Source organism: Hoplias malabaricus, chromosome 5 (genome assembly GCF_029633855.1).
Source record: "Hoplias malabaricus isolate fHopMal1 chromosome 5, fHopMal1.hap1, whole genome shotgun sequence".
NCBI lineage: Eukaryota > Metazoa > Chordata > Actinopteri > Characiformes > Erythrinidae > Hoplias > Hoplias malabaricus.
The window spans coordinates 23,273,460-23,296,642 of NC_089804.1; the positions used below are offsets into that span (position 1 = coordinate 23,273,460).

Sequence of the window (23,183 nt, forward strand, 5' to 3'; positions counted from 1 at the left end):
TTCTTTTAATGACCCACCACTCTCCAAATTTAAACTATGTCTCTTTAATATCAGGCACTGGATGACACACAATTCACTGATGCTTAATAGTAATAAAACTGATCCAATCCGCATTGGTTCCAAATCTACCCTCAATAAAACCAGCTCCCTCACACTCTCAATTGATGATGTCACAATGTCCCTCTCCCCTGTGTTTTGAAATCTTGGTGTCACCCTTGACTCTGCTCTCACATTTCATTCCCATGTTAGTTTCATCATAAAAAACCTCATTCTTTCACCTTTGCAACATTGCTAAAATCTGTCCTTCATCTTTGCATTTGCATTCATGCATTCATCTCCAGCCGTCTTGACTATTGTAACTCTCTTCTGCTTGGCATTAGCGCCTCACTACTCCAAATGGTCCAGAACTCTGCTGCTCGTCTCGTCACCCACAAAACAAAACGTAGTGGTCTACCTTAGAAGCCTTATGAGCAAGATGGTTTCAGGTATGCTCAGGCTCCCAAATAATTTCATCAGCCACTTTCAGTTTGGGATTTGAGAGTGCATTTCTGGAGATTGGTGGTGTAATGTACACTGTGGATACCACCCCACAGTGCATGCCTGCATGTCATGTCTTGCCTGAGTGTGTCATTTAACAATGCTCACAGGTTCCTAATATGTTCCTCATTATAATCTCTCTTTCTCTGTTTTGTTGTTCATTGAGTGTGTGTGCGTGTGTGTTTATACACTTTATATACATTAAATATGTCAAATGTCACACAATTTATCACTTTTTTTCAGTGTTTTGTCGAGTTGTATCAGGTTCATTAAACTTCTGGTGTTCCATGTCTCTAACATTGTTTTAGAGATATGCTTAGATTATTCCTGTTTGCTAATGCCAAACACGAAGAACACCCCAGTATACAGTCCATAAAATTATAATCCCATGAACATCAGCATTAAAGGGGCTATCATTTATTTTTTCACCAAAATGTACTACATTTAGCACACTTATTTTAATATAAACAGTTCCCTTAATTAGCACACTGAGTGTCCCTATACAACCAGAACACTAGGTGTCAGTATAATGAATGTTTCATAACATGAAAAGAAGCACTGAAAAATAATAATTTCTTAAATATTGTTCACTGGTCAAAAATATTTTTTTGGTGGTGAAGTGGTTTATTTCTCCTTTAAAAACAAGTACAGCTGGCTGATTACATTCCTCATAACAAGCCCAGATAAGATTTGTCCCAAGTCCATTTTACAACTGGCCATAAGATGCACAAATCTAATCTAAACATAATTTGCAAGTTTCCTCTGTATCATTTACAGAAATCTAAATTGTATCCAGGATCTTTGATAGGTTTGTAGAGGACTAAATCAATCATCCAGTAAAAGTAATAAAATTGTTATTACTGGGGTAAAACGCAGTCTGCTGTAAATATAATCTTTCAAAGAAAAAAAAAACGTACAAAATATGGATAAATCATTAATTCCTGACTGAGGGTGGTGTGGTCACTGGAACTTTTCATAACGTCCCATTTCTATCAGTATAGAACTGAAGTGTGAAACACCCCGTTCTACCCAAAAATTTGGATTAAAGGGCCTCTATCCCACAGTGTCCTTAAAGGTCAATTTTATTTAACCCCTTGATAAATATTTAGTTTTTAATGCCAAACCGCAGTCACCTTTATTATTATTATTATTTTTTTGCTATATTGCCCACATTTACTCAAAATTTATACATTTTAATAGGTTAATAAGTCGTATAAATGTGAAAAAACGTTTTATATTTTAACGTTTGCAGAAAACGAATAATATTCTCATGTTCATTCAACAAAAATATATTTTCACTATTTATTGCGTGTATTAATTTTTGTGGACCAACAATGCACGTCTGAAAAAAGTCTCAGTAAGAGTAAATATATTTTCAGTAAAGGCCTAAACGAACAGTATAGATAAGCGCTGCTGAGTATTGATCAGCTCTGAAGGTGTATTGGTGATTAGAGCTGAACTCTTCCGCCGCTGTTTCCTGTGTTTGTAAACGGAGCCCTGCCGTTAGCTGATGTGGCCGCGGCGATAAAAGAGAGAAAATTGCGCTCTGGGGAAGATTTGAAGGTAAAACCGTATTTTTTTCACATTTTGTGGAGTGTTTGTGGTCTTCTGTGTGCGTTAAAAGTGAGTTAAATCGTTAATCGAGGTTTCTGAGTGTTTTATTAGATGCTAACCCTGCTAATCGCTGCATATTTGCCTGCTTCTTTTCGAATTCTCAGTTCCACCTTAAATGCCGCATCAATTTACATTGTGGCGCCCACACTGCTGCACCTTTTTAAGGTGGAACGGAAAATTCGAAGAATATTTTGGAGACAAAAACGTTGTTTAGTGGCTAGTATGTATATATACAAGTTTTAACCACGTTTGAACACTCATTTCTATATTTCATTTGCGTTAGAAAGGATTATAAACCATTATCTGACTATTTTTACTGTTTTTTGCGTAGGAGTTTGTTAGCTAGCTTTTTTTTTAGCCGTAGCTACTAGCTAACGGTGTATATGTGGGTTTAAATTGCTTCATGGGGCAATTATTGTTATTTATCTTGATATTGTAGCGATAACTTGTTGTAAACGAACTAAAAAAAGATAAGTTTGTTTGGATTGTCTTGTAAAATGAAATTAGAAAATGTAGCTATAGCTCTTGCCTGTAGCCCTTTAATGTTTGTAAACCTGTGATTGCTGCAGTGTTTTATTACTAAAATAACAATTACATCACATTTTTTAACCCGGAATAACAACAGAATCAATACTTTTCTTCATAATGACGGCTCTTAGCTCTATAATAACGTTAATGTTATTCCACATCTTCGAGTCTACATTGTCCACTCTTAAGTGACCAAATATCCCATTTTTTTGTAACCCGTGTAGATAAGAGTTCATTTTTAATATCTTCTAGAACCATCACTCTATTTCCATCTGCTTTTCAGAATTTGATAACCTACTTAAGTCAGGACTTAATCATAATTTTGGGGTTTAAAAAACGGCCCTAAATGGATCTTGGTGTGGATTCATATTTGTGTGGACAGTTTAAAGTGTGGAATATTTTTGTAAGTTTGATCTAGGACAGTTTCAAAGTGGCGTCCCTGGGAATACAGTATGTGGGTGTATGTAGGATAATATTACTAAAACTGGTAAGACGCTGGTAAAACTGATAATGTGTCATATCACAACTGCACTTTAATCACAATCCATAATCATAATGTCATTTCACAACTGCACTTTATGTAAATAATCACAACTGCACTTTATGTTAATTATGTAAATAATGTTATATATTGCACTTCTGGTTAGATGCTAAGTACATTTCATTGGCCATGTACTTGTACACAATGACAATAAAGTTGAATCTAATCTAATCTAATCTAGGATGAGGGGCCTTTAGTTAATATAGACTCCTTGCATTTTGTGGAGGACATTATAAATATACAGAAAATTGTAAAGTCCTTTAGTGAATCATAGGCAATTATTAAATGTGCAGTTTCTTCTGAGAACCCTTTGGGACCCAGGGTGTAAGAAATGGCAAAAATACAATTACAATATTCGAACTATACTGATAAATTCTTTGAAGTTAAACTTTACTGCATAGGATCTGTTGTGGTATGGAATAGGTTTAAAATATAAGAAGCATACAGTTGTTGTGCATTGTAGAATACTATAAAAAATACTTTACTGCAGTAATGGTATGATATATTGTTGTTGCCCACTACAAATCAACAGTGAAAACTAGATATCGTTAAACACTAAGTATGGTTCAAACAGAGTCAGGTATTACTTGATGTAGAGCTCTCATATGCAAAGCAAAGGTTCTGCTCGTCTGTTTTTAGTTGCTCAATTTAGTTCTGGGGCAGGTTTCTCCTCCTGAACAGATGTCACTCACATTTTTTTTAATTAATTTTTTTTATTAATTATAAATGTGCATCTGTTTTTCTGATGCTTACAGGGATGCAATGCCTTACTTTAAACAGCTGGAGAAAATGTTAGGAGATATTTTCTATCTATGATTTTACCTTTTTTGGAAAAGTATATAATGAAAAGAAATATGTGTGATCACTTAAACTATTCAGTAGACAATTTCTATGAAGTATGGGATGCATTTTTAATGTTTGTTGTATATTTTCTGTATGCGGGTATACAGTATTTTTTTTATGTACTCATACATAAACATACATCAAAACAAGAAATTTGAGTTAAATCTTCCCTGGTTAGCAAAGCTGGGAAATAAACTAGACATTACATCAGAGTAATCCAGCATTGCCTCATTCTTTAAAGTAAATGTATCATTGATTATCAGTTTTATTTATTGGTCAAATTGAACCATTTCGCAAAAAATGCTGTTTTTTTTTAATCTTTTTTAAAGCCAGATACAGTGTAGAATAGATTGAGCTTTACTTGCTATACAGAGGTCACTTCTCAAGTTTTACAGTTTTGTACCTGGTAGTTGATTTAATTGTACTACATAGTATTTAGACACATCAATGTATTATTTCATTGGCAAAATATTGCCTGATATTTTTTGTTCAACAGAAGAAAACTTAATAAATACTCAAGTTTGATGGGAGCAGAACAAGCAAGAATGGACTTGGATTTTAATCTCTAAATATTGTTTAATTTCTGTTTATGCTGGTGTATTACATTACAATTAAAAACTCCATAGGAAGACCTTGAAATTTAAAAACTGATGTTTTTGCTCTGTGATTTGACTATAATTATACCTCCAATTTCTGTTCTATATCTCACTCCACAAGGACGAAAACAAGAGCCAGATGATAGGAATAGTTGTCATCTATTGTCTTGCACATCATCCTGAGTGACATCTCTTCTGGCCTCCTTGTCCCCACCCCTTTCCCCACCCACATTCGTCCGGTCTCTACGGTGATGTCACACATCCCAAGCAGCTCGGTCCGTGACCATATGAAATGGGTCAGTCTCCTCATGGTCAAGTCCCATGATTTGAACTATCTAATGTTTCTTCAAGAGTTTTTTCCAACTATGTATGAAACTGTATATTAGGAATTGTTCATTACATATAGTGTAGCTTTAATATAACATTTCTTGTTCCATCTGTATGCTTGTGAATTCAAAGAACCAAGATTTACTGCTCCACAGCCCAATGCTGTGTACCCAACCAGCCAATATTTGGCACTGAGCTTGATGACCTAGAAGTTCTGCATCTAAAAGCAGCTGAATTCACTAATTATAAGGAATCTTAACAAATTATTTGACATGTATATTGTGCAGCTCTGGTATATGTGTAATATGACATGAGAAGCTTATTGGCCTGCGCAGATTAACGTGTTAATTCTTTAAGAAGAGTTTCTTGATCTAAACTTGGTATGAAAATAGCAAGAAGTCATATGAAATGTTATTAGCCTTTTAGGCTAGATGTATCAGGTTCTTTGCTATATCTGTTGTAAACATGATAACTGCCATGTGAGATACCCACTCCATGGACCAAAAACTGACTAATTAAGAGACTACACAGCAGTTTAATTCTTCACTTCATGCAAGTTGAACTGTGTGGTATTGTTCATTTTGTGTCAGTTTCATCAATATTGTTTGCTGCTTTTTGTTGTTAAAACTGGCTGATCCTATAAAGTCTCATACCCACTCTTTTCTGTCGGGCATTGAAACTAAAATCTTTCTAAATTGTGTCTTTTCAAGGCGGGGCTGCTCGGTTGTGAAGCTGTTCTCTCTAGCATGGCCCTGATGCAAGCCAGCTCCATGACTGCCCCCAAGAAGATGATGTCTCCACTGGGTCCAGCTCCGGGACACGTCTCTGCCCAGAGGGATGTGCAGGATAGAGGCGCACAGGGACACATGGTCTTGCCCACTGGCATGACCTGCCCTCCTCTGGTTAGGGAAAAAAAAAATTGTGGGGGGGGGATTAAACGAGGTTAACATTGTCAGTTGGGCATGTTCCTAAACCCAAACAACCTGTCTAGTGCGTAAATACAAGTTACCAAATACAGCTATCTTTTAGAAATTTGGAAAGCTACAGGGCCTTAAAATAAGGCATTTTGAAATATTTATAAAGCAACTGCTCACTTTTTCCACCCTTAAGTGTACATCTTTGGAAACTAAGCTGCAAAAGGCAGGATGTTTTTAATTGTTTTTGTGATGTCACAAATCCAGCCCATTTAAATATATGCCCTTCAACTTAAAGCAGTTTAGCTCTGCTCATTCAGCCAGAGGTAATGAATATTTCTGCCTGGACAGATTTTTAGATTAATTAGCTAAGACGTGGATATTTGACCAAATTCAATTTGATTTTATAGGTTCTTTTTTAAACCTGCTTATCCAACATTTTCTTCTGAAATCTTCAGTACTGATAATTAACTAATTAGCCTTAGAGTTAATTTAAGTGTGTTGTATTTGCATTTTTGAGCTGTTTAGTCAATATTGAACATTCTTCAAATTAGGCACATGTTGCTGGGTGCCCTGTGATTTTTAGGTAACGTGCTCTTAATACTCAGACTTTTTATGTTTGTGTGTAGCTTCTCCGGAAAGAGGGAGATTTTCATGCTCCCCGGCTCCTTGAAGAGAAGGAAATGAGACCCAGTGAGGACATGCAACTGAAGAAAAAGAACAGGAAGTCGGGAACGCCCTGTAAAGTCAGGGAGCAGGAGGGGAAAGGAGGGAAGGTCAGTGTTTTAAAGAGAAGAGGGGGGGAGGTGTGTGAGTGTGTGTGTGTTTTGTTTTTCATTTTCTGCTGTCTCCTTTGTCTGTTCTCTGATTATCCAGCATTTTTGGCACCATCCAAATACTGCCCATATCTTCTACATTCTCTAATAGTATGAGATCAATGACTTCTCTAATAAGTGTACACTTGATTGAAGAGTGAGCTGTATTTGCTTTGTTCTAATGTTTCATAAGAAAAGCACTCCAAAAAAATTATTTTTAATATACACATGCTTGTGTGGGCCAATGTCCTTTTATATTAACAGAATTTTGTATTTTAGTGTTATGTTTGTATTTTAGGGTACCTATAAAACATTATAACTAAATAAGCCTACCCTAAAACAACTTATGGCAAAAGGACTAGTTTTAAACTCTTATTTTAAAACATAAATGACAAAAGATATATGTAGCTCTGTAAACAAGAAATAGAACGAGTGGACAGCGATCTTTTTTTTTTTTTGGGCATGTTTTTCTGATTCTAAGGTTTTATTGAACACACAAACTTGGTTATCTTCTACAAATTTGTGTATATGTAAACTTTGAACATCTATTTGCATTTTTCACTGTATCATTTCTGGTTTTATGCACACTTATGACCCAGTTTGGTTCAGAGATGGTTCCGCAAGGTACACCCCTCACATTTTTGTTTGTGTGGGGGCAGGAGGTGGTGGAGGAGGAGGTCTTTTGTGGTGTTGGGGGAAGGGATGGGTTTGGGGTGGGGTTTGTCTGAAAAGAAAAGCCAGAGGGGAGGAGTGGAAGGACAATAACAGTTATTGTATGTTTTAAAAGAGGCAATAGCGCTGCAGTCAGTTGTGGTTAAATGCAGTGAATCATATGAAATTTGCCCACCCTTGATAATTTTACATGTTTGGTTATTTATGTGGAACAATAAGATGTATGATGTATAATGCAAATATATTGAGTATATAGAAACATAGTGAGTAAATTACAGATAATTAATTTGCTGTGGGACATGTGGCAAAAATACTGCGCTGACTTAGACATTTACATGACCGTATTTTTACCTAGACGCAAAGCACTTGTGTCACCTTTAAAGATGGCCATTAATAACTCTGGGCAGTTTGACACTTTTTATTTAATGTTTTACTTTCTGTGCTACACTAAATGCAGTGCTCTCTTTGTAATTAAACACCTTTTAGAGTTCTTGAAATACTAAAATAATAATAACATGTAATTAAAGATTAAGAGTTTTAATGTTTTTAAAAATGGGTTAAAAAAAACATTAGTTTCTTGCTTCTGACTAAAGCTGTTGATTCTCAGGCAGTTGTGGTTGATGAAAATGGGAATTGCCCACTTTCCAAAGTGCAGAAGAACTTCATCTGTGACCACTGCTATGGGGCCTTCAGAAGTGGATATCATCTGAAAAGACACATTCTCATTCATACTGGTACAGCTCTTACTTTTGCTCTTATCTGCACTTGTCATCTGGTGTTTGTTTCTATACAGAATTAAAATATTAAGGAAAAATAAATAAATAGTTTCAAAATAAATCTGTATGTGCCCTTGTAGTTGAAGAATCAAATCTAGTCTCCCACATGGTGTGGCCGTGTTTAAAATAAATGTGCTGTTATAATAATATGCTGGGTGTGTTTGATTCTTTTTTTTTTCACAGAAAATGTAAAACATTGTTTTTCAGATAAGGTTATTTTGGCAGCCTATCTGTATTTTCACATATTTATAAGAACATTTTTAGTTTAATAGATTTGTCTGTATGATGAGCTGCTTTTTATAAGTTAAAATGTTCTCCTTGTCTCAAGCCTAGGATTTTGTTGCTTTTTCAGTATGAATATTGTCCTTGGCCAATTAACTGTTCATTTCAATGTTATTTGATTAAAATTTTGAGATGGGCAACATTTTAGAGTATTACTTTTTTCCCCTTTTAATCATTTTTAAGGAGGTTTTTTTATTTACATTTTTTTAAAACCTTACAGCTACTGGTTTTGCATGCTTTGTGTTTTTAAGACTAAATCGTGTGTAGCCTTGTGTACTTTAAGATTTTAACGTTTTATTTATTTTATTATTATTATTATTTCCCCCCCCCCCCACACAGGGGAGAAGCCATTTGCTTGTGCCATATGTGACATGAGATTTATTCAGCGATACCACTTGGAACGACACAGCCTTACTCACACTGGTATGATTAATTTATCATTATATTTTACACTAAAATGTTCAGATTCTTAAAGTTATGTCCTTGAAATTCCATAATTAGTGCTGCACAATTCTGAGGCAGTTGATTCAGTCTAAGGTAATGCTCTGCCCAGATTTGCTTAGCTTGGATGCTTAATGCTTGGATTATTTTGTAACAATTTTATCAAAAATGATCCAAGCAGAATATTTTGTTCCATTCGATTACAGTATTCTAGTAAACTCATCTCAACCGTATCTTGAACTAACATACTGCTTCACAGAAGTACATTCTTCGTTGTATATATTATGGTGGTTCAAGATACTTTAGGTAATGTATGCTGTTAAATATGTTACTATGTAACTGCTTATAAGTAACTTTTATACTTATTTGCCCAGATGTAATTGAATCTTAGCAGTAAGTCTTGGAGGATCTGGTAAATATTACATTCTGAGATGTGGAATTGATTCTAGGAGATAAATAATAATGAGTCTTGAAGAAATCAAGTGGTATTTGTAGACGTTGTCTACACTGTAGGTACTGTATTCACTCAAGTTTTGCATTTAGATATATTTGCTGCAATGACTAAAATACAGTTTTCAGTTAAAATATGGCAATACAGAGATACGAGTTTGAATTTATTTGTAATGAAGGATTTCCTGTAATTTTCATCATCATCAGAAATAGATCAGAATGTTTATTTAAAATGAAAGATCATTTTCAGATGCAGAACATTTCCGAATCGCTCTTGGTAATTAAATTAATGCATGTCGCATTAATCATCTGATAATGTATTAAGCTATGTATACAGGAAAAATGCTGAACCTCAATTCTGATTCTGATTACAGCCATTTGACCAATCAAAACATTTGTTGTTAAGTTACCTCCAAAATACTGGACAGGACTCTGCTTTTCATATCTTCTATGTCACATGTTGTAGAAAAGTAAAGCAAAGCTGTGCTTCTATCAATAAGCCCTCTTCTAGTCCCCAAGAAATACCCAAATAACATCAGTTTTATTTTATTTAAATTCTGTGTAGACGATCACTGAATTATGTACTGCTCTGTGCGTTTAGGGGTGAAGCCGTATGCTTGCTCGATGTGTGACATGCGGTTTTTCCAACGTTACCACTTGGAGAGACACAGCCTCACTCACACGGGTATGTGTCAACGTATTAGATATAAATATTTAAATATTAAAAAAAAAAACAGGCAGTTGAACAACAAAAAAAAGGTGCATTAGAGTATTATCTATATTATTTATGTATGAGATTTTATTAATGAGAGTTTAGTAAGCCATTGTCATCCAATTACATGTTAATAAGTAATAAATACTTATTATGAAGCAAACTTAAATTATAACTTTAGCCTTCTTTGAATATTTGCTTATTTGCGCATGCAGTGAAGTAAGCAGCAGTGCAAATTCGGGTAACATAGAAACTATCATTTTGTGTTGATGAAGTCTGAGTATGTTTAGTCTTTTCAGTTGTTATCGATATTAAACATATGGGAAAACTCTCATATTTTGTGAGCGATTAGGCCCAAACAATATAAACACATCAGTTAGTATCTCACTAAATTTGTGCAGAACCAACCATGATATGCTCTGTTTTAATGTACTATAGCAGAACAGTAGACAAATATTTACAATTTATTCAGCCAACACATCATCCTTTTATATTCAACATTTTTTTAAAAAAGAAAATATATTTTAAGAGAACTTGAAACTAAACATGACTAAAACCCCAAGATTCAGTACATTAAAAAAAATCAGATTTGTGAATTGTTTATTTAAACCTAAAATAAATGTAAAAAAAATTAAATGTAAATATTGGGCTACAGATATCCAGTGCTTGTCTACACAGACCAAAACCTTCCACATGATGAATATTATGCTATTATGCTTTAATTGTTCTGGACAATTACATTCAGATTGAAATGAGTTATATTTTAAGGTGTTTTTGCTTCAGAAACCATGATTGGTTGGCGATGCGTTACAGCAATGTTTGTCTAAAATATAAATATTTTCTGGATTTGTGTTATTTACACTCTGCTCTGTATATTCAGGGGTGAAACCGTATGCTTGCACCATGTGTGACATGCGGTTTTTCCAACGTTATCATCTTCAGAGACACAGCCTCATTCACACGGGTATGACCCCCCCACACCCGATCTCCCCGCCCCGCCCTCATTTTAACTCTTTGCACAAATGCAACCGGCTGCTCAAAGCACTATGATAACTTTTGTATAAAAACACTTTTGTAATTTGTTGGTTGGTCAATTGGCTTCTGAACACAGCTTTGCCCTGTAATTTTGCTGCTTTCTGCTGTGACAGTATAAAAACTTTCGCCATTTGTTTGTATTTAGTTTTTTCTTTTATTCATTTTGTTAAACATATTTCTCCATTGCCTGTTTCGCATGTTAGATATTCTTCAGCATGGCTTCAGCTTTCTGTGCAAAGCAATCACCTCTCTGTATTTTTGTGATCCTTAATGGGGCTCAGAAAGAGGGGAAGAAAAGAACAGAACCCATTCCCATTCTTTCATTCCAGTCCCAGTGTTGTGAATATTGTTGCAGCAGAATTTTTAAATAGTTTAATTGTATCCCATATGCATAGGTTCTAAATAGATGTGGCAAGTTCAGGACTGTAAAGTAAAAAAACCTGCCCTGAATCTTGTTACCTGACACCTCTGAGGCTGGTTTGAGATGATTAGAGAAGCCAGGAAGTTGGAATTGTTTCTGCAGAGGATAATTATTTTTATATTCTTGCTACCTTTTATATATTGTACAATGGTACGTTAATTAGGTTATTAGAATCCACAGTTGTTTACATTGATATGACATATCAATGTATACTGTGTTCACCTCCGTATTAAGATGGAGAATGAAAGAATGACTTTTAAACTGATAGCAATTGATTTCAATTTACAATTTTTGTTCTTGGAACAGTTCCTAGTAAAAAATAATGTATCTAGTTTTTGTCTTTATGAAACGTGATCTACTTTATACAATTTTGTCTAGTTCTGTAAATACATAATATTGATTATATTAATGGCTATGAGAAATTTACCAGTTAATATCATGTGCAGTTTTGATTAAGATTGTTCAAACAAGTTTTTAATATTTACAGAGTATCCACAATATTCTTGTGCCCCATGATTGCAATATAAAAATTAAGGGAATTATGTTCAGTGCACTTTCACATTTGTTAACTGCATCTTAGAAACACATAACTGATATGTTAAATCATCTGTATTTCATACAAGAAAATTTTGTCTTGCATTGACCATGTGTGTCAATAAAGTAGTGATATATGGAGCATTCTAATGTGGTCTATAGAATATGTAAATAGAGTAGGAGTACCCAGTAATGACGACACTGAATTAGTTATCATAGGAAGGGTTAGTTTGTGATTATGTTGAATAAAAACGCAGTATATACACTCCTGAACTTAAAAAAAACAAAAAAAAAACAAAAAAAAAAAACTGTTGCTGTCTTTTAATGGTGTTACATTTAAACCACATTGCCATAGAATCTTTTAAAGCTGTTTGAAAGCAGAATTTTATTTTTATTTTCGAAATTGGCAAATACCTGTCTAGGTTTGGCCTTATTTTAGACTAACAAGTTCCCAAACTGGACATTTTCCCCATAATCCAGTTGAAAATATTGTGGATATCTCCGAACTGAAAGCATGCTTTACTTCATGTTGATGCACTGTCAACAAACTGATCTGTAGTGCTTCAGTTGCTTTGAATTTATTTATTTTTTTATAGTTAACTATTTCTTAATTGTGAGCTAATGATCTGCTCTGTGTATTCAGGGGTGAAGCCCTACGCTTGCTCCATGTGTGACAGGCGTTTTTTCCAACGTTACCACCTGCAGAGACACAGCCTCACTCACACGGGTATGGGTCGTCTCTCCTTAAATATCGCTCTTTTCACAAAACGGCCACACATACGTGGAGCTGAGCACTGTTGCCAACTTGTTCCGAACCTTTGAGGTTCAGTTTTAAAGATTGATAAATTTATTTGATCAGGACATTTTAAAGTTTTTCAAAAAAGGTGTCTATGTGTCTCTCTCCATGGTCCAGTATCTGCACTGATACCTATCATTTTGATTTTAAAGCACTGGGTTGAACATCAGAGCAAGCATTAGCAAAGATAATTATAATCAGAGTAATGTTTGTTTATTTGAAGATTATCATTTAGAAGGCAGCTGTGAGTATTGTTGTTTGAGGTTTGTAAAGAGCTTTAGAGGATGTTGGTGAGTAAATTATTATTTATTTATTTATTTTAAAGAGGGCAACAGTGCATAATGGTTGTTAATTTGAGCTTGAGAGTTTTTATTTTATTTATTTATTTTTATTTATTTATTTATTTATTTATTTTTGTAATATATACAGGAAGCAAGATATCAGCACATTTGGGCAATGTTTTATAAATTGCTTACAATGCAGTGATCAAAAATAAGAACAAATTTGTCACAATTATTCTCATACCCGTTCGCCGGCTAAAATCTTCATGATGAACCTAGTTGGAGGTTGACTTAGTTTTAACTACACAGTTGGCAACATTGCATATGAGTCTCTATTTCATGTGCTTCGTTATTTGTCTGTTCCACTGCACCATTGCTGCTCTGGCTGCAACAAACTCGAGTTTGGATGTGGTGAATTTAAGAATATATTGGATCTGTGTGGTTCAAAGGCTTAGCTGAAGTAGCAATGTTTTTCTTTCACAAAAATCATAACATTAATGGTGCTCTGTGTGTTTAGGGGTGAAGCCGTATGCTTGTTCCATGTGTGACATGAAGTTTTTTCAGCGTTACCATCTCCAAAGACACAGCCTAACCCATACGGGTATGTGTCCTCGCGAGAACCCTATTTTTGGGTACTTTAATCACTTCTGCGAGTCTTTTTAAATATCTCACTTCTTAGAAATCCTTGCTTTGCATGGAATTTGTTGAGTGCATGACATTAGGACCAAATAAATGTCATCAAGCTATTACATTAAATATTTCTATAGCCACAAACTTAGTGCTTCTAAAAAAATTTTCTTGTAGAGGGAACAACTGTTTATCTGCAAATAATTTTCTACCGATACACATGGCTAGCAAGTATAAATAATGGCCAAATCAGCTGGTGAATATTTAGTTCTTCTCATAGTATGAATGGGGAAAAATTCTGATTGCATAAGTATGTTGACCCAGGTCCATAAGACACACTTACATTAAAGGGAAGTTATGGTATAGATTTTTTTTTTTTTTTTTTTTTTTTTTTTTTTTAAACCCTAAGAATGAAATGTAGGAGACTGTTTATGCAAGTCATGGGTTCCCTATTTGAGGAACCCAAGTCTTAATCTGAATCTTTTTGAAACTTTTAAGTCTTAGTAAATATTTATCCTGAAATTCAAGAAAGAAGTGATACTTTTTTTAATCTCCTTGGGGTAAATAATTCTTTGCATTTAACCCATCTGTGGTACTGAGCATACACATGTGGTACTGTGAACAATTTATTTAGCAAACACATGCAACTGGACCAATGGGCTGCCAGCCCTAACATGATCTTTTTTTTGGTAATGTTTTTTTTTTTTTTAGTTTAACACATACGTGGCAGTGAACACACACAAACCCAAAAACCAGTGCACTAGGGGTACAGTTGGGTTGTTGGGCAACTGCAGTGGATATTGAGGGAGGAAACTGTGCTGTTTCTTCACTCCCTCTACCCCTAATTTGTGGGTTAAATTGGTGACTTTCTGGTCCCAGTCCCTCTTCTCTAACCAATTGGGGGTTAGGTGCCTTGCACAAGTGAAGTGCCCTTGTGCAAGGCACCTAACCCCCAATTGGTTGTGGATGTTGTGTTGTGGTTCATTAAAGTGACTTGTATTATAAAATAGAAATGGAAATAACCTCGAGCATATATTTTTGGAAGAAAAATTGTTTAAATATTCTTGATGTTACTTTAAATCAGTGGTTCCTAAAGGCTTCTGTAGCACCTCCACTTTAAAGGACTCACCCCTAAGCACCACCACCACCACATACACATACAGGTCTCTTGCCTCCAGACTCCACTAGACCTTATTTAAAACAGTGAATTTCATACAAAACTACAATGTCTTATTGAACAAACCAAAATAAAGTCAAATGTCATTTTTATAACATGACATGCATTGGGTATCTCATTTATTTGCCTTGCTAACCCCGCAAATATATTAGTACGTGCCCCTCTTTGGGAACCACTTTTTTTAAAGGATCACTAGGTAGTATTTTTACATAAAAATTTCAGCACTGTGATGCTTCACTGACCTGTGATAAGGAGTATAGAGCTGCTCTGTCTTTGCTACTCCAGTCAGCACTGGCAGGAACTGCACAATGTAATGTTTGGACAGTGCTGGAAAAGTGAATTACACTTATGTAGCTATAGGGGGAGCCCAGGAGTGAAAATACAAAATCTAACCTTTTATATCTTGTAAAGAGGTTTTAAAAGATTTTGGTGCATTTCTCTTTGTCCCTTTTATGGAATTTTTACTGAATGTATGTAAGTGGAATACCTTTTATTTTTGAGTATTGGCAAGGGTTTTGAATACTTATGCAGCCAGTATTTTTAAATACCATAGAAATCTAGTTTATATTGCCATGACTAGTGCCTTCTTTGTATCAATCGAATGCCAGCAGAAACAAAATCTTACTGTTAATTTGAAATTTGCCATATTTATTCAATACTTGGGCCCAGTAAAATGGCCCTGTACTAATGCAGTGATGCTCTGTATTCAGGGGTGAAGCCATATGCTTGCTCCATGTGCCATATGAGGTTTTTTCAGCGTTGTCACCTTCAACGGCACAGTCTCACCCACACGGGTATGTGTCCCCTTACTGCACTCCTAAATTTTTCACATACTTCGAAAATGTGGTGTTTTGTTGTTGTTTTTTTAAATATATACACATGTCTAGTACCTCAAGGAACTTACACGTTCACATACATTCTCACTCCCACGCAGTAAGGAATTAGGGGTGTGAGAATTTCTCACATACTCACATTTATGGACTGCTCCATGTAGGAGTGTTATTGTGCTACACATCTTAATATATAAACAGCATGTACTAAACCTGAAGTAGCAGTATTGCCCAGTTTAATTACTTAGAATTTTCATATCAATTTGACTTGGTTATTCCACACCAACTCAGACCAATTGTAAATTAATATAAGATAATTTATTAAACCCAAAAGAAATTGAAGCAAGGATTAACACTCCAAATAAAGTGAGCCAGAATTGAACGAGAAGAGAAAATATACAGGTACTTTGATTTAAAAAAAAATAAATAAATAAATGTATGAAACAAAATTAATCAGAAATGCCAAACATTATTAAATACAAATTTACAAATACAGTAAAATATCTCTAATTCATGTATTTTAACCTTCCTCCATCAACACTATTTAAATGTTTAAGTGCTCACTAAATACTCATGCCTGACTGAACTGAAAGCGCTTCTTTCAGCTGTAGCATGAAATGGACATTGATCTTTATTATTATTTTGAAAATACATTTCTGAACCTGTACAGAATTGTATGTTGACAACATTGTTTTTGTATAAAGTAGTGACTAATGGCACTGTAATTTTATCAGCTCAATGACAACCACTGAATTTGTGCATGCAGCCATCACTCTCATACCATGGCTGATTATATCAGTTTAGCATCAGGAAAAAGAGTTTTATCTACTGCAGACACAGGAGCACAGCATATGGAAGGTGTTTTAGTTTAAATCACCAGGGTAACCTTCTATTGGTTTATTCACACATGAATTCCAGAGAATGTCTAGAGAAACTCTGGAGTATCGGGACTGGAGATGTTCCGGAAGGGTCATTCACACACGCAGCGCCCAGTGTGAGATTTTCTGTGTAAGGCCCCCTCTCACAGCGAGAAATGAAACACGCGCTTTATACTGCGCATGCAGGAGAAATTCCAGAACATTTCCGACTCCATTCTCACATGCGCTGACTTTGACTTTACAGTTTTTTTCAGATTACATGAGATTCTTTGATATGTTAAAACATAATTATACTTATTAGGGAAAATGTGGAAAAGTATAGGATTAGTTCCCTTTGTTAGAATCACAAAATGGATTTTTAGTTGTAAAGCATTTAAAAACTTGTAGCAGCTTTTTAAAACAGGCAGGTATTGATGTCTCAACTAAGTACTGACAAACATGGAAAAATAAATACAAATAAATAATGAGTTGATGTGGAAGAACCCTGTGCTCTGTATTCCAATGTATTATTATTTTATTAAAAGAAAAACCCTTTTTTTCTGAATAAAATGTTACAATTGGAATATACAACACACAAAATACCTATGCTTTTGAAAATCTGCTTCAAATTACTTTTACAAAGTTTTTAATAGGTTAAAGCAATTGAAGATTAAACGAATAAAGCAATTGTGGACTAAATGGGGAAAAAAGTAATTGTGGACTACTTGAAAGTGATAACTTTGAGAATACATTTACTTTGAACAAACAAAGCATTTGACTACAAAAACTGCATGCATTTAAAAAAAAAAAATCACTAATTTCTCATGGGTATCATTTGAGTTAGGTGTTTGTTACTTCGCAGAATCCATATATCCACAGTCATATTCTAATACTAGTACTCTGCATTTAGGGGTGAAGCCATTTGCTTGTACCATGTGTGATATGAGGTTTTTCCAACGCTACCACCTCCAGAGACACAGCATCACCCATACGGGTATGTGTTGTCTCTTTGTACACATACAATTAACCCCAGTGCTACATTTAAGTGAATTTTATTATTTATTTCTTTTTATTTATTTATTCCCCCCGAACAAAACACCTAATCATGCTCTGCAGAGTGTGGGTAGAGTATTATGAAGTTACTTGGGTGGGGGAAAGGAGAATACCTAAATTACCAAAATACAACTTTGTTTCATTACAAAATATCAGCCCTTTAAGCTACTTCTAAGTGACTGTGTTTTAATCTATGGAATTACACAGAAACATCCTGTATCTTTCAGCACAGGAACTGGTCAATGCACACACATTTTAGTCTAAAATTAAATGCTAAATCTCCAGAGGCATTGAGGCCATCCAATCACAAAGCAGCACAGCAACTAAACATCAACACGTTACATACTTGAACGAGGGAAAAAAAAAAATCAAACAAAGAAAATGGAGCTAAGGAGAAAGTAGGTTCCTTTGCTCATTAATGTATTTTTAAAAGTTGCAGAAGTAAAAATAATAGATTTTATAGAGATTTCACAGTTACAATAAGTACAAAACATTAACAAACTGTACAGAACAAGCATGAATAGATTGTTAGAGGAGAATTATAAGCAAGGGAGAAAAGATATTTTTTGAGGTTTGATTTGAATATAGAGAGAGTTGGAGAATGTTGAACCAGAGGGGGAACAGAGTTCCAGAGTTGTGGAGCAGATCTAGAGAAGGCACAATCACCATAGCTGTGGAGACTGGAGGGAGGGACAGTGAGCAGCCCGGCTGGGTTAGGGTTTGAGTGTGAATGGGTTTTTAGGGATGGAGAACAACAGACAGGTATGAGGGAGCAAGGTTATTTAGAGCTTTGTAAGAGAGAAGTAGTATTTTGAACTGAATCCTGTACTTTATTTTAAGACAGGGTAATGTGGATCGAACATTCTCAGTAATTAGTTACTACCCACCTCTGGGGGGGAATTTTTTTTCTTTCTTCATTCAGTCATCTTATAGAGTTTGATCACTTCTATTCCTAGTAATAAGTATCCTTAAATACGTTTATAACTCTTTACCTACACACACTCATTTACAGCAGTGCCACTTTGTTTTGGAAGAACAGTTGTACCTTTTTGAAGTGTTTAGAAAGCTGTTTAGTGGAGAACCTGGCAGGTAAATCATTAAAAGAGAAATTGGTTTGGTAGTTTTGGGAAAATGTCTGTGCTTAAATTACTGTAATTTTAGCTTTTAAGAATCTTGTTGTTGGTCTGTGTGTGTGTGGCCCAAAATGATGTCAATAATGAGTAGATAATTTAAGTTTAAACATATTTTTCGACTTTACAAACATTTTAGTACAAACCGAATTCCAAAAAAGTTGGGACACTAAACAAATTGTGAATAAAACCTGAATGCAATGATGTGGAGGTGCCAACATCTAATATTTTATTCAGAATAGAACACAAATCACAGATCAAAAGTTTAAACTGAGAGAATGTATTATTAAGGGAAAAATGTTGTTTCAAAATTTCATGGCGTCAACAAATCCCCAAAAAGTTGGGACAAGGCCATTTTTTTACCGCTGTGTGGCATCCCCACTTCTTACAACACTCAACAGACATCTGGGGACAGAGGAGACCAGTTTCTCAAGTTTAGAAATAGGAATGCTCTCCCATTCAAGTCTAATATATGTCTAAATGTTCAATCATCTTGGGCCTTCTTTGTCGCACCTTCCTCTTTATGATGCGGCAAATGTTCTCTACAGTTGAAAGATCTGGTCCTCCAGTTGAAAGAAAGATCCTTCTCCTACGTAGCCATGATGTTGTGATTGCTGCAGAATGTGGTCTGGCATTATCTTATTGAAAAATGCAGGGTCTTCCCTGAAAGAGATGACATCTAGATGGGAGCATATGTTGTTCTAGAACCTGAACATAGTTCTCTGCATTAATGGTGCCTTTCTAGACATGCAAGCTGCCCATGCCACAAGCACTCATGCAACCCCATACCATCAGTGATGCAGGCTTCTGAACGGAGCGTTGATAACAACTTGGGTTATCCTTGTCCTCTCTGGTCCGGATGACATGGCATCCCAGTGTTCCATAAAGAACTTCAAATCGTGACTCATCTGACCACAGAACAGTCTTCCATTTTGCCCCACACCATTTTAAAAGACCCCTGGTGCAAACGTCTGAGCTTGTGGAGCTTGCTTAGAAATGGCTTCCTCTTTGCACTGTAGAGTTTCAGCTGGCAACGGCAGATGGCATGGTGGATTGTGTTCACTGACAATGCTTTCTGGAAGTATTCCTGAGCCCATTCTGTTATTTCCTTGACAGTGGCATTCCTGTTTGAGGTGCAGTGACGTTTAAGGGCCCGGAAATCACGATGCATCCAGTAGAATGTTACGGCCTTGACCCTTACGCACAGCAATTGTTCCAGATTCTCTGAATCTTTTGATGATGTTATGCACGGTTGATGATGATAACTTAAAAGTCTTTGCTATTTTATGCTGGGTAACACCATTCTGGTATTGCTGCACTATCTTTCTGCGCAACAATGGTGGAATTAGTGATCATCTTACTATCTTGGCTTCAGAGAGACACTGACACTCTGAGAAGCTCTTTTTATACCCAATCATGTTGTCAATTGACCAAATTAGTGTTAATTGGTCTTCCAGCTGTTTGTTATATGCTCAATTTCCTTTTTCCAGCCACTTATTGCTACTTGTCCCAACTTTTTTGGGATTTGTTGACACTGTGAAATTTTGAATCAACATTTGTCCTTTTAAAATGTTACATTTACTCAGATTAAACTTTTGATCTTTCATCTATGTTCTATTACGAATAAAATATTGACATTTGCCATCTCCACATCATTGCATTCATTTTTATTCACAATTTGTTTAGTGTCCCAACTTTTTTGGAATCCGGTTTGTAATACAGGGTAAATTATAATATGAATACAAAAACTTTGGCAGTTTGGCAGTTTCTTGATTGACTTTGAGTCGTCTCCAACGGTCTCATAAGACTTAAGTTGAGATGAGCCATTCTAGTTTTCATGTGTTAAAGTGACAAATTTATTTAAACAGAGAAAATGTGTATTTAGCACAGTTTAATTGTGGCTTCCCATTTTAACCCTCTTGTGTTTTTACATTTTTATTAAATCCACTGAAAATGAACTGGAAAGCACTGAACACTGCATGGTTATTGGCTCTTGAAGCTTCTGAGATTTGGTTTAAAGACTTGTGGTGCCGAACTGAGTTAATTAAAGGTTAGCATGTGGCTAACCTTTGTTCAATCTCACTTTTTATTTTTATTTATTTATTTATTTATTTATTTTTGTAAAGTATTGTGCAAGACAAAAGCCATGTTGACAGTAATGAATACAGTGTATCTTTGCAGCAGAGAATGCACATGACTAATACTCTGCTCTGTGCATTTAGGAGTGAAGCCTTACGCTTGTTCCATGTGTGACATGCGTTTTTTCCACCGTTACCATCTGCAGAGACACAGCCTCACTCACACGGGTATGTGTCTTTACACCTTATGCCATACTCTCTAGTGACAGGCCTAAAAGATGCTATCTGCACACTGTTGCCAACTTTGTATAAGTATACTGTATAAATCCAATTTAATTGTTATTCACTCATGTTTAATTTATTTAGTTTGTTTGAAACTGCCGTTCTACAATTGGTTTGAAAGATCAAATTAAATTGACAACTGTCAAATTGAAATTACTTAACACTGCATTCCTGTCATAGCAATTTTAGTGTTTCATGAGTCATACCATCATAAACACATTATGGTTTCCTTGTGCAGCTTGGGATTTAAAAATAGACACAAAGATTATTGATACAATTCAAGTTGGCAACACTGTCATGTGCATCAGCATGCTTTTATCAAATCATCCACACGACTCTTGCTGTATTATGTTGAGTTTTGATAAACTGTGTAGTACTGTGTTAGTCATTTATTTAATATTCAGCGAAACAGCCATTAGTACAAGTTCTACATTTTTCTATAGCGATAATATATAAGATAATTGGTTTGCATAAAGAAAGACAAAATTGAAATCAGAGTTGAACAAGCCAAGACTAGTTTTGCTGGAATGCCTTCGTCTGCAATGCACATGTCACAAAAGCACCTCCAATATTTCAGTTATAGTGAGGCAGACTTGCGTGTCATTGTTATTTAGCTCCAAAATGTGTGATTTATAATTGTATGTAATGTCCTTTTGATACAAAAAATGGTATAAAATGTGACATCTATGTTTCATGTAACTCATGTGACACTCTAAAACAAAGGACAAAAGACTTTTAGGACATCAAAATGTAAACTTTTAATTTAAATTAACATGAACACGTAATTTGAAGAGGTAATTCGTTATATATTGATTTGATTTATGGTGTTAATACTTTCATGTTTATTAGAATTATTTAACACAGAACAGTGGTATAAATTGGATAAATGTCACAGAATCAAGTTTATTTTACTTTATTTAATTAATTCAACTTAATGCTAAGATTAATTTCAAAAGAGTGATATATTCATTAATTGTGGAATGATTTTTAAACTTTCCTATGCCCTCTACATGAACTAACCCTGGGGTGATTTCAGAACAATAGACTGGCCCAGGAGCACAGATCTTAACATTGCTGAATGTGTTTGGGTGTAACTTTTGTGGTGTGGCTAAAGATCTGAAAGCAGATTTCTTGGAAAGCATGAAAGCTGGAATTGAGGAAAACTTGTACTGAATGGATATTTAGACTGGATATTAAGTAAAAGAGAGATCTCAGTTTTTTTACACAGTACTGTAAATTTTATTTAATTTTTTTTTCATCAGTACAGAAATAAAGTCAATGCTTATTCTTTACTCCTTAGATCCAGAGTACACACTGTTTAATTTGATTAAACCTGCCATCACTACTACAGTGTATAGTGCTTGCTCAATTATTATGGGGACATATTGTAAGCTGTAGCCTTTTGGCTAACACAGTTATCCTCTTTGCATTCAGGGGTGAAGCCCTACGCTTGTAACATGTGTGACATGCGTTTTTTTCAACGCTACCACCTGCAAAGACACAGCCTCACCCATACGGGTAGGTGGTGTCTCTTCATGCCTTTTGGATACGGTGCACGTATTCCTGTTTATTTTAATTGTTTCTGCAGGTGAACACAAAAAAAAACCCAAACAAAAACAAAATGACAACAAACTCGAGTTTGTAGCTCTGGAATATCCAGTTATGTCATATTTACATTGTCCTGCTGTTAAATGCTATTGGCACCAAAGTACGTTCAAAATAACCAATTACCGCTCATTTATTACAGCATCTTCTATGATACATATGGTGTAAACACATGTCCAAATGTGCCCAGGCAACCATCCTAATGAGTGAATTTGCTCTTAAGTGCTTCATTTGCTGTATAGAATAGTACTGACTAACAGACAGCCTGCAGTCTACCACCAGAATAAAAATCACACCTGCTTTGGGCTATGGTTTTGAGGAAATAGTCTCTGAAGTGATGATCCTTCATCCAACAGGTTTAGGATTCAAAAATGATAATTTAACATCAGTACCTGAAACTTAAGTTTTATACCTGAGTGTAATGTAACA

General features: G+C 35.1%; 1 protein-coding gene across 10 annotated transcripts in view; it reads left to right on the top strand.

Annotated features, from left to right (window-relative positions):
- Positions 1 to 1,977: 1,977 nt before the first annotated feature.
- Positions 1,978 to 23,183, top strand: part of znf740a (zinc finger protein 740a) — a 29,518-nt gene continuing 8,312 nt past the window's right edge. For 3 of the 10 annotated variants that reach the window (XM_066672026.1, XM_066672029.1, XM_066672033.1), the window contains exons 1-13: positions 1,978 to 2,100; positions 4,781 to 4,955; positions 5,697 to 5,888; positions 6,530 to 6,676; positions 7,995 to 8,121; positions 8,785 to 8,868; positions 9,938 to 10,021; positions 10,929 to 11,012; positions 12,682 to 12,765; positions 13,633 to 13,716; positions 15,630 to 15,713; positions 17,517 to 17,600; positions 21,012 to 21,095. In XM_066672026.1, the coding sequence (XP_066528123.1) occupies positions 4,911 to 4,955; positions 5,697 to 5,888; positions 6,530 to 6,676; positions 7,995 to 8,121; positions 8,785 to 8,868; positions 9,938 to 10,021; positions 10,929 to 11,012; positions 12,682 to 12,765; positions 13,633 to 13,716; positions 15,630 to 15,713; positions 17,517 to 17,600; positions 21,012 to 21,095 (1,183 nt within the window). In that variant the 5' untranslated portion in view covers positions 1,978 to 2,100; positions 4,781 to 4,910. Of the gene's footprint in view, positions 2,101 to 4,780; positions 4,956 to 5,696; positions 5,889 to 6,529; positions 6,677 to 7,994; positions 8,122 to 8,784; positions 8,869 to 9,937; positions 10,022 to 10,928; positions 11,013 to 12,681; positions 12,766 to 13,632; positions 13,717 to 15,629; positions 15,714 to 17,516; positions 17,601 to 21,011; positions 21,096 to 22,583; positions 22,668 to 23,183 lie in introns of all 10 variants that reach the window. The other 7 variants (XM_066672024.1, XM_066672031.1, XM_066672027.1 and 4 more) reach the window with 6 other exon arrangements.